Raw genomic sequence first — 12,251 nt, forward strand, 5'->3', positions numbered from 1 at the left:
AGAAGTTTTGGAGCTCTGGGCCACCATAGAAGGTTCAGGACCAGAATACAGTTTCACTCCTGATCTGTAGGAGGGCCTGTTTCCCACATGCTTACCATGCTAGGTGTAATCAACATGTCTAATTATTGCCAATTCTACAATTTAAAAAACTTTATTTGAATTTATACCTCTTAAGATTATTAAGATTGAACATCTTTTTACATTTATTGATCCTTTTTATTCTACCAACTTTTCAGTCATATTCATTGTCCAGTTTTTTAAAATATTGGATTGTTCAGTATCATTTTAATTATTAAAGGTTTTTTTATATTATGGACATTAATCCTTTTTCCATAAGGTCTGAAGTGTATTTCTAGTCTTCTGTTGTCTTTCAAATTATTAATGTTATAATGTTATAATGATAATTTCTTTTTAACTATGCCAGTCTTGTCTTCAATCATGCTTAGTTGTCATGCTTTTTAAAGACTATTTTCCTTCACCATTCCTACAGTAAAAACAGTCTCCCCATATTTTCTCCAGTGTTTTTTTGTGTGTGTGTGTTTAAATTCATTATCTGTTTATCTTTTGTTCAAAAGGGAGGCAAGTTTTTTCTTTTATACAAGTAATAGATCTAAAATCACTTTATAAACACTATTTTTGATTAATCCTTTCCATTCTCATTTGAAAAGCCACCTTTATTATACACCTTAATCCCACAAATACTCACAGAATTATTATTGAGCTCTAGTCTATTGCTTTTATCATAATTATTATCATCATTGTAAAACATCTCTTAAAAGCCTTAAGTAACAAACCGTATGGATCCCTAAGAGTTGCATGAAGTATACTGTGTTTCCTATTTTTCCTATTTTCTATCTTATGTTTTTGACCACCTGACTCTTTACCGTGGGCAGCTATTACTGAGTCCCAGATTAATAGTCCAGTGAATGCATGCTTGACAGACTTTATGTCTGGCTCTTAGATTGGCCTTGCAACTCCTTTCCCTGCCTCCAACTCTCATCTCCCTGTCTATTACAAGAATGGTCTCCCTGATTTCCCGGTTTTGGGGTTTTCTGATATGGTACTAAAGCACTCATTGCTCATTTCTGAGAGAATGCAGTCCACATTCCTTTAAGGCTACTAATAGCTCACTCCTTCCTGCTCTTCTTGTCCCATCTGTGACTGTTCTGAACAACTTGAACCTCCTTATTCTGTTTCCTCCTTGAAGGTGTCCCAGTGCTGTTGTCAAAATTGTTTTAGTTGATTTCTGAAAGATACTGTTTTTTTCTTGTCCTTCAGGGCCCTGGCAGTCTCTGTAGAGCCACATTCTCCAAGTGCTGCTTTGAAGTCTTGACTAGCAGCTGCAGAGCAATTTCCTGGGATGTGAGTGGCCTCCCAGTCCTGTCCTCTTCACATGTCACACTGGGAGAGTGGGTTGAAAGAGCCCAGCAGCTACGGGACATCAACTCATTGCTTTGGACCAACATGGCTGTCCCTTCAATAGCAGAATTCAGGTATTCCTTGTCCCTGGGAGCAGTTTATGAAGCTCATGAATGTTCTCTAACTGGGACTCGGTCAGAACTGCTTCTGACGTGGCTGACTTTGGTGTGTGAAAGTGAGGGTGTTTGCTGAGTGGGTCAGCATGTTTTCAGTCCATGACAACGCCATCATGAGCTGTCTGGTCCTTTTTTTTTTTATGCATATTATGATCAGGAAGATGGTGCTTAGAAAAAAATCACAGAAAGATTATATGAGAACTGAAGTTCATCTTGTTGAATGTTGACTGTGCAGTATGCAGTTAAAATTTCTTGGAAGAATGAGAGTGTGTAAAAAGTGATCCTATTTGATTCAGCAATTCCTTAAGTTGTTTCCTTGTTGTCCCAACAGACACACAGACTCCCAGCTCCAGGGACTAGTGCTGTGCCGACACCTAGCGGGCCTAGCAGAACTGCTCCCAGAACCCCAGCAGCAGGAGTATGTACAGAACTGTGAGCAACTGCTGCTTAGAGACAGCCAGGCCTTCCACTATGTGATCCAGACTCTTGGGGATATGGCTGGTCAGGAGGCACTCCCCAAGGAACTACTCTGCCTGTTTCTCACCTCCCTGCACCACTTTTTTGGGGAAGGGGAGAATAAGAGGAACCTGCCTGAACCAGCCCAGCGTGGGAGCCTCTGGGTGAGCCTTGGCTTGCTCCAGATTCAGACCTGGCTTCCTCAGGCACGCTTTGACCCTGCAGTGAAGAGGGAATGCAAGCTCAAGTATGCCAAAGAAGAGGTATGAGAGGCAAGAGTTTGGAATATGTGCTCAGTTTCTGATGCATTGGATTTGCTTAGGGTGTTATTCCTTTTACTCCCTTTTGGCTAATGAGATGATCAAAGATGTCATTTTGTGTGAACTGCCTGTGACTTCCAATGAGTCTGTTTTAAGACTGCTGCTGCTGCTTTGAGAGTTCCTCTAGATAGACTTAGACTCTGAGAGGGCACCTTCCTAAGGTTCTGATACATCTTCCAATAGATGCGATAAGCAGAGGGCAACCTGAGGCATTGTCAGAGAAATAGTGGAATTCCTCACTATCCAGACTCTGAGCTAGGTTTTGGATATTTGGGTTCAAATTACTTCTTTAGGTAGGATGTAGTACCCCTATAACCTAGGATTTAGTTTTGGTGTTTGTTATATTAAACTCAGGAATCAAATAATGTAGTATCTCTTGTTATTTGAACTTTCAAACAAAGTCAAGAATTGAATACATTAAGATAACGACATACTAGTACTGTATGATGAGGAAGGAATGTTATTAGTTGGGGTGAAGGCTAAGCTGCTGTAAAAAGACTCAGATTTAGTGGCATGAAAGTTTCTTCTGCCTAATAACTCTGAGGTAAATGGTCTAGTTTAGTGAAGCAGAGCCACCTGTCCTTAGGTCATTCAGGAATCCAAATTCCTTCTGTCCTGTTGCTGTACACTCCTGGGGCATTGTTTTCTTGTGCATGGTCATCAGTGGGACACAGCAGACTATTTTCTCTTTTCCTTTAGTTACACCAGCTACAGTGTGAATGGAAGACCCGGAACTTATCATCTCAGTTACAAACTGGAAGAGACCTGGAAAATGAAGTAATTATCAATTATTCTCATCCTCACATCAGGTAAGGCAGCAAAGTGATTATTTTTGTTAGAGATTATTGTCTTTGCTTTTAAAAAAGACATTATAAGGCTGACCTTTGTAGTAATATTATAGTGTTAGTGAAGTGATGCACATCTTTGAACTATGTTAGCAATTAGGTCCCAAATCCTTCATTATAATCAAGAAAACGATATGTTCTAAAAGGAGGGTAAAGACATTCAAGGTGTAGATTTACGTGGGATCAAGATGGTTGAAGCCAGAGCTACTCCTCAACATGGAACAAGTTGGATGCAGTGATGTGCACTTTATTTCTTTGCTTTTCTTGGCTACAGATCTGTTCCCTTAGCTTAGAGTCCCAAGTCTTTTCCTGACCTTCCTTTGACTATAGACAATAGGGTAGCTCACTAAATGCCATTACGCCTCAGTGTCCATGTCCACAAAAGGGAGATACTTGTACCTCCTTTGGATGAGATATGCATCTAAAATGATAGCAATGTGTGGCACAGGGTAGGTGTTCTGTAGGTACTATCATTTTCACTATAATTTTCAATATCATTCTCATGTTATTTCTCGGCAGTTGATAAGTCTTCATTCATTCCATTTTCCTAGCTGAGGGTTCAGTCCAGATTTGCTGTTCTTTTTCTAACAGAATTTGCAAATTGTATTAATTTGCCTTCAGGTTACTTCATCAAAGGATCAATTACCTAGAGAACTTAATCTGCAGCCTGTCGAAGAAGCAGGCCTTCAGACCCCAGCTGCCTACCTATGAGTCTCTGGTGCAAGAGATCCACCACTATGTCACCAGCATTGCCAAGGCCACTGCTATTCAGGATCTGCTTACGCGGCTGCTGCAGGTTCTCCATGCAGATGGGCCACGGTCTGCCCAGGTGGCCCAGAGCCTTCTAAAAGAAGAGGCCTCTTGGCAGCAGTCACACCACCAGTTCAGGAAAAGGCTAGGGGAAGAATATGCCCTCTACCCAGATTCTGTGATTCCACTACAGGCTTCCATCTTACAGTTGCAGCATGGCATGAGGCTAGTAGCATCTGAGGTCCATACCTCACTCCACAGCAGTGTGATCTGTTCCGACAGGCTGGGTGCCTTGGCTATGGCTTTATTGGCTTTTCCATCAGTGGGCCCCACCTTCCCCACCTATTATGCTCACGCAGATGTCTTGTGCTCAGTGAAGTCAGAGGAGGTTCTTCGAGGCCTTGGGAAACTGACCATTAACCGCTCAAGAGGAAAGGAATCGGAAGGCATGGGCCAGCAACCCTGCCCCACCCGCGAACAGCTGCTAATGAATGCCCTTCTTTACCTGCACTCCCATGTGCTATGCAAGGGAGAACTGGACCAGAGGTCCCTGTCACTCTTCAGACATGTCTGTCAGGTAAGCCTTTGTCTGTCAGCATGTCCTGCCTGCCCTTTTTAAGGGAGGGAGCTAAAAGCACAGGCCAGCATGCAGAACATTATCAGAGTCAATGGTTGAGGAATCCTCTTGGCTGTTCCTTTCTTTTATCTACTTAACTACCAGGTTTGGGGGCCTTTGCCCCTAAATTTTTAATGGTTTGGAGGCTTTGGGGCTTCCCCCCACCTTTCTGGTATTGGGGATTAAACCCAGTAGGGCTGCTCTACCTCTGAGCCACATCCCCACTCCACCCCACACACCTTTTTTTGAAATAGGGTCTGACTGAGTTGCCAAGGATAGCCTTGAACTTGTGATCCTCCTGCCCCAACCTCCCAGTTTGCTGAGATGACAGGTGTGTACCATGGTGCCTGGACTTTTTTTTTTTTTTTTTTTTTAAGGTAGTACTAGGAATTTAACTTGGATTTGTGTATACTAGGCAAGCATTCTACATTAAGTTGCATCCCCAGTCCTTTTTCTATTTTAAGACTGGATCTTGCGAAGTTCCCAAAGCTGGCCTTGATTTGTGATCCTCCTGCCTCTGCCACCCAAGAGCCAGCATTCCCACACTGAAATTTTCTCCTATTTAGTTGGTTATCTTTTGATTTTGCTTATGGTAATTATGATGTAAATTGTACCAACTTTTGTTTAAAAAAATAGCTTATTGTTTTCTTTCCCCTTACTAAGTAACTTGTCACTGTAGATAATTAAAAGAGTAAATATAAGTAAAGATTTTTAAATAATCTTACTATTTATACCTGTTACTATATTGGTATATCCCATTCTAAGCTTGTGTATATATCCTATAGATGCATATCTACATGTCATATTTGAGGTAATGCGTCCCAGCGGTTCACAGATTTTTTTTTTTTTTTAAAGCACCAGCTTCTTAAAAAAAAAAAAATCAATCTCAGCATAGTGAACCAATATTTAGCAGATGAAAGAGTTATATTATTTAAGGTCACTTCTGTGATGTCCATGACCCCTGCTACATGTTCTTAAAATGCTAGAGCTTTACAAAATACTTAGCAGAGTACTAAAAAATTCATTCTGTTTCGTAAATTGCTTTTTAAAACTTAATAGGGAGCTGGGGATGTGGCTCTAGTGATAACGCGCTCACCTGGCATGCGGGGCACTGGATTTGATCCTCAGCACCACATAAAATAAAGATTGTTGTGTCCACTGAAAACTGAAAAATAAATATTAAAAAATTCTCTCTCAAAAAAAAATTTTAAAAAAACTTAATAGGACTTAGTGATTATATCTCCTTATTTTATATTCATATATTTAGTGACTGATTTTCTATCACGTATGCCATAAGTCATTTAACTAATTTCTGATGAATGAACATTTACATTTATATGCAATATTTTTATTATTTTGAGGAAAAAAACAGTGTCATGATAAACAGACTTATGACCATATTCTTTGGGTACAAATTCTGGAAATCAGAATAACTTGGACAGAAATTAAACATAGTTCTTGGAAGTTAGTACAAATTAACTTCTAATGGTATATGTACCTTATCCCTCAACCACACTGGGCAGTTTCTTGAATTCATAGTTTTCTCCAATTTAAGGACCTAAAGTCTTAAAAGGTAGTGGGGAATTCAAGAACTATCTGGTAAAACACAGTCCAGTTTTTTCAAGTTGGTGCCCTTTGACCATCCAGGACCTAGAAGGTTTTCCTTTCCAGAACCCTGGGCCAATTCCTCTGGTGCCTGGCAGGTGCAGTTTGAATTGAAACCCACACAACCCAACCCTAAGCCTGACTGTTACAGTTTGGATGTGAGGAGTCACACAAAAGATCATGTCTGAGATAATGCAAAGAAGATTTGGAGGAGAAATCAATGGGTTATTATAGCCTAAGCCTAATCAGTGATTTAATCCCTGATGAGATTAGCGTAGTGGTACCTGGAGGCAGGTAGGATATGACTGGAGGAAGTGATTCATTGGGAGCATGACTATGGTATGTATTTTTATCTGGAAAGTGGAGTCTCTCTCTTCTTTCTGATCATCATGTAAGCTGCTTCCCTCTGCCACACTCTTCTTTCTGCCTCACCTCAAGCCCTGAGGAATGGCTCTATCCTTCTCTGGACTGATATCCCTCAAATGAACTTTTCCTCCTCTACAGTTATTCTGGTTGAGTCCTTTTATTCACAGCAGGGAAAAAGCTAAGTAAAACAATAACCTTGGTACAAAATACTGCTAATCCCTGACACAGGAAGTTCCTAATAATTCCATTGCAGCACATTTTTAGACCTTTGAAATTTTAGCGGCATAACAAAGGGAAATTTTCAGGAAACCATTTACTGAAGAGTTTGATCAAGTTTAATTTCTTAGATATTGGCTTTTGTTCATTTTTGAGCCATGATAGTTTCTTTCATGAGAAACTAAGACAACAAATCATGCCTGTGTTCATTTCAAGTGCACTCTACCCATGTGTCTTTCCAGGAGATTATCAATGAGTGGGATGAGCAGGAACGCATAGCCCAAGAGAAGGCAGAACAGGAAAATAGCCTGTACAAATTCAAGAGCAAGAGCTCTAGGACCACCCTAAGCGAGGAAGAAGAGGAAGAACAGGAGTTCAGAAAACAGTTTCCACTGCATGAAAAGGTAGGGTGCTGGTGTCAGGATTTGTTTGGAAATGAATTCCCCTGGTTCCACATACATTCCCTCTGAATGGCTCTGTAGTCTTTTTAATATATTTCAGTGCGTGTAAGTCTTCATTTTCTTCATGATTCATGCCTCTTTCTTCCTCTTTGTTCTAGACTGATTACAACCAGATTCTGATTATTAAGTTTATAATTGTTTTAATATTGTTTACAGGACTTCGAAGATATTTTGATAGAGCCAACACTTGAGGAGAAAAAAGGAACTTTAGATGGACAAGAAGAGGATACAGCCACAGACCCAGCTACGCTCTCCCAGAGTTCAATGCAGGCAGTAATGTTGATACACCAGCAGTTGTGCCTCAACTTTGCTAGGTCCCTGTGGTACCAGCAGGCTGTGCCACCACATGAGGCAAAGCACTACCTCAGCTTGTTTGCATCTTGCTATCAGACTGGGGCTTCTCTTGTGACACACTTCTACCCGCTGATGGGTATGGCCAATTACTTTTGCTTTACCCTTGGCAAATCAAAATGAATAAATGGAATCCCTACTTCTTGAATAATTAAAATAATAAATTCACCATTTTTATTTAATTCTTTATCAATAGTTTCCTTTGCTTAAAGAATTTATACTAATTTTAAAAAGTGATTAAAAATTCTGCAATAAGATGGATTTTTATTGTTTGAATCCTTTGGGATGAAAGATAGGAACTTAGTTTATTTATATAGTCTTTTTTCCTCAGCATTATTTCCACTTCCCTCTAATAGACTTAATGCTTTCTAGTCAGGTATTCTTGGGAGCAATCTGGGAACTCAAAACTCAGAATCTAATGTGATGGTTGTTTTTGATGCAGTTTCCAGTGTGACCTCAAGAATTGTCCCATGCAAGTAGGAAGAAGGCTTTAACTTCTCTACTGATCTGAACTGAATTTGAATGCATCCAGTCAAATATTTTTGTTTATAGATAAGCATCTTACTTCCACAAAACCTGAAAACTTGTGGTAGCTACTGTGCTAATAAGGTCACTCATCTAGGCCAGTGTTGCTTTAGGAGAGAATAGTATTAGAATACCTGTTTTACTAGTCCCACCCAATTAGTTGTTTCTGACATCTTTGTAATTTTGATAAATTACCTGAGTTCTCTGACTTCACCATAATGATGTTACCTTTACAGGAGTGGAACTGAATGACCGACTTTTGGGCAGCCAACTTTTGGCCTGTACCCTTTCCCATAACACACTCTTTGAGGAGACAGCCTCAGACCTAATGGTGAGACCTGATGGGCCTTATGATTTCTACCAGCACCCCAACGTATCAGAAGCACGACAGTGTCAGCCTTTGCTTCAGGGTTTCTCAGAGGCTGTCAGTCAGTTGCTGCAGGATTGGCCGGAACACCCTGCACTTGAACAGGTAGGGCAGCTGGTGAAGAAGGGATGAACTGCCCTGGGAATGTGGCCTCTAACTATGTCCAAGGGCATTCCCTCAAACACTTGAACATATAAACAAAGATTTAAAGAACAGTAATTGTGATGCCATTTGATCAGGATCCACAGTCCTGGAAATTTTCATCCACAATTTTCAGAGGTGCTTTCAAAGTAGAGAATGAAGGAATGAAGCTTCCTGTCAGAACTCCCTTCATTAGCCTGTGACTGGATAACTGTTTGTTTGTTTTTTTATGATTCTTTTTAGTTACACATGACAATAGAACCTATTTTGATATAATTATACAATCATGGGAGTCACTGGTATTTCTGCTGAGATACCCAAACCTTTTTTTCTATAGCTGCTGGTCGTAATGGACAGAATTCGTAGTTTCCCACTTTCCAGTCCTATCTCAAAGTTTCTGAATGGCTTAGAGATTCTTCTGGCAAAGGCACAGGTAAGATTCCCTCTTTTTCCTCTTCTAATTTGTGGTATTCTGACAAACGTTTTATCTCATGATTTTTTTGTTAGAGGAACAAAGAGTTAATAGTTTGATTTGGAGAAAGGTAAACATCTTTGGTTTTTCTACTATGGGTGGAGATCAGTACAGTAAATCTGTTGCCCCTGTGGTAGGGGTTACTATGCATAACCTCTTTTGGGGAGTGAGACCTAGTATCCCCTGGCACTGAATTCTCACTTTGCCGAAATGTCCAGTGAGCCTTCAGTATGGCTGAGTGCTCACATAGGTCATCTTCCTCAGTCCTCACACAGCCTCTGAGGTGACTGGTGCCTCTCCATTTCACAGAAATAGTCACTGACTCTGTTCAGGGTCAGATAGCTTACAACAGTAATTCAGACATCAGTCCACAAACCCTATGCTTTTTATGGTCTTCTACAACATGACAGCTGCAGTTCTATCACACAACCATAAACTTGAACCTGGATACACTGATTGTAAAATCATCACTGCTGGTGATAAAAGTTGTCAAGGATCCTGTAGTGTTTCTCAAGAAAAGTCTGAAATGTTATTGAGGGAATACATGATCATGGGGCTGCATAAAGGGCATAGTACATTCTATCTTTTTTGTTGTTGTTGTTGTTTTAATATACCCCTTTAGGACTGGGAGGAGAATGCAAGTCGAGCTTTGTCTTTGCGGAAACATCTCGATTTGGTCAGTCAGATGATCATTCGGTGGCGAAAACTGGAGCTGAAGTAAGTGACTCTCCCTCTTAATTAATTGTCAAGCACTATTATATATTGATGGATTTCTTGGAACATTTATGTTATGGCAGTTACAGAATCTGCTTTTTCAGCCATTAATCACCGAGTTTAAAGCAGGACATTAAAATGATCTTAAAAAGACCATTCTTATTTTTTAATCTTTATTTTTTATGGTACTGGGATTTGAACCCAGGGACACTTTATGTGAGCTACATCCCTATCCCTTTTTAGTTTTCATTTTGAGACAGTCTCACTAAATTTCTGAGGGTATCCTCCAACTTGTAGTCCCCCTAAGGCCATATACTCGGAGATAGCAAAATGAGCAGCTTTTTCCATCTCCATTTGTGAGAATATGAGGATTTAATTTCTGTGATTTCATATTTTTCAAATGGATTGCCTAAATGTCTCCATGGCCTCTTTTTCTTATGTTTCAGCTGTTGGTCCATGAGTTTGGATAATACCATGAAGCACCACACTGAGAAATCCACCAAGCACTGGTTCTCCATCTATCAGATGCTTGAGAAGCACATGCAGGAACAAACAGAGGAACAAGAAGGTAATACTTGGCAGGAACTCCCTGCTCATTCGGTGATTTCAAGCTAAATTGAATACTGCAAAGTATAGGATTTACCTGTTCCCATAAGTCACAAAGGTTTAAGTGACTTGTCCAAAATCTGGAGAACCAGTATATGATAAAAAAATTTTGTTATTCTGTATTCTCCATGTCTGTGATTCAAAATGAAAGTTGCCTTCTTGGTAGGTAGTAGTTAACATGCTCAAGTTCAAGTTTAAAAAAAAAAAAAAAACCTTATTATTCAATTCTGTTGCTGTGAGTGCATTTAACATATACCTTGTATGCAGCTGTTACTTTGAAAGCAGTCAACATTTAGCTGTGATCTTTGCTTCAAAGTGGCTTTAACTGGGGTTCCTACTAATGGCCATCCCTTTGTATATCCCATGGTAGACTGCATGCATGTTATGGACAATGTGTGATTATAAAAAACACATGTTTTCTTCTTTTAATCTCAAAAGATGACAAACAGATGACTCTGATGTTGCTGGTCAGCACGTTACAAGCATTTATTGAGGGATCCTCTCTGGGGGAGTTCCATGTGCGACTTCAGATGTTGCTGGTTTTCCATTGTCATGTTTTGCTGATGCCACAGGTTGAAGGAAAGGGTGAGGATTTTCTTTTTTTCCTTTATAGTGCACTGTTAAAATGGGTTAGGCTTTGAATCCTCCACATGAGACAGTTATGTTTTTTGCACATCAGGTTTTAAACAAGGTACTTCTAATTATCTATTTAATTTTAATATGATTCACACTAGATACAGATATAGTCAAAGCAAAGTACAGTTGATTATAGATGAAGCACTGACTAGTGAACTCTGGCAGAAGCATATTGCCAGATGAGCCAGGCATAGTGGCACACCTGTAATCCTAGTGACTTGGGGAGGCTGAGATGGAAGGATTGCAATTTTGAGGCCAGCCTTTGCAACTAAGTGAGACCCTGTCTTAAAATAATAGAAAGGGGACTGGGGATGTAGCTCAGTGGTAAAGTAGCCCTGGTTCATTCCCTAGTACAGAAAAAAGAAACACATACATACATACATATATTCCCTCTCCTACCAGATGAAGTTCTTGGGAACTTGTGTGTACATCTTTCCATCTATCTGGATACTGTTTATTTCCTGCTAAGCCAGTGCTTAATCTAGGTCACTAGTATGTTCTTTGATCTAGAGAGAATACTGCCATAATTTCAAGGAACTGCATATAAAATTGCTACTATAAGTTATTATCCTTGACCACAGCAGGTTTAGGACAAAACTGTGAAGTGAGTGTAGGATGTACATGAGTGAACAATTGAGATGAACCTCTTAAAATGCCATTGTTTAAAACAGTTGTTGTGTCTATTGATTTTATAAGAAGATTCAGATAAGTTTTGAAGTAGTGATTTTAGCAGAACTTCTGCATACCTCATCTTCAAGAACTAAAGAGCAATAAGACCAAAAAAATCTGCTGTAAGCTGAAATGAAAAATAAATTAGTGTTTATAGCCTACCATCTCTGTGAATTGCTAAGCTCAAGGCAGGCTTCCTAGATATTCTGCCTATGCAGTATGCTGTAATTGCATGGCATAAAGAGTAATGAGGAAGGCTTGCACTGAAATGTGAAACCCACAGGTGGCACCAGTAGCATATGCAGCAAGTGTGGTGTGTTGTTTCTTTTTCATTTCTTTCAGATTCACTTTGTAGTGTTCTGTGGAATTTGTACCATTATTACCAGCAATTCTTTGACCAGGTCCAGGCCAAAATTGTGGAACTTCGTTCCCCTCTAGAAAAAGAACTTAAAGTAAGATGAACAACTCTCATGATCATCTTTGGGGGAAAAAAACAATCAAATTCTTTTTCTTTATTTCTGTTCTTTTGTCCATTTAACAAAGGCCAGGGCCAAAGGGAATAGAGGCAATTGATGCTGCAAGTAGGATAATAAGACTGGT

General features: G+C 39.8%; 1 protein-coding gene across 2 annotated transcripts in view; it reads left to right on the top strand.

The window, feature by feature from the left end:
- The window catches only part of Mdn1 (midasin AAA ATPase 1), a 142,639-nt gene that overhangs the window by 98,467 nt on the left and 31,921 nt on the right, over positions 1–12,251 (top strand). For both annotated transcript variants that reach the window (XM_077801619.1, XM_077801620.1), the window contains exons 60-71: positions 1,279–1,493; positions 1,867–2,254; positions 3,011–3,120; positions 3,778–4,483; positions 6,952–7,113; positions 7,327–7,600; positions 8,283–8,518; positions 8,892–8,987; positions 9,649–9,743; positions 10,187–10,308; positions 10,785–10,931; positions 11,994–12,103. In XM_077801619.1, coding sequence (XP_077657745.1) covers positions 1,279–1,493; positions 1,867–2,254; positions 3,011–3,120; positions 3,778–4,483; positions 6,952–7,113; positions 7,327–7,600; positions 8,283–8,518; positions 8,892–8,987; positions 9,649–9,743; positions 10,187–10,308; positions 10,785–10,931; positions 11,994–12,103 — 2,661 coding nt within the window. The remainder of the gene's footprint in view (positions 1–1,278; positions 1,494–1,866; positions 2,255–3,010; positions 3,121–3,777; positions 4,484–6,951; positions 7,114–7,326; positions 7,601–8,282; positions 8,519–8,891; positions 8,988–9,648; positions 9,744–10,186; positions 10,309–10,784; positions 10,932–11,993; positions 12,104–12,251) is intronic.

This window comes from Urocitellus parryii, chromosome 8 (assembly GCF_045843805.1).
Source record: "Urocitellus parryii isolate mUroPar1 chromosome 8, mUroPar1.hap1, whole genome shotgun sequence".
In the NCBI taxonomy this organism is placed as follows: Eukaryota; Metazoa; Chordata; class Mammalia; order Rodentia; family Sciuridae; genus Urocitellus; species Urocitellus parryii.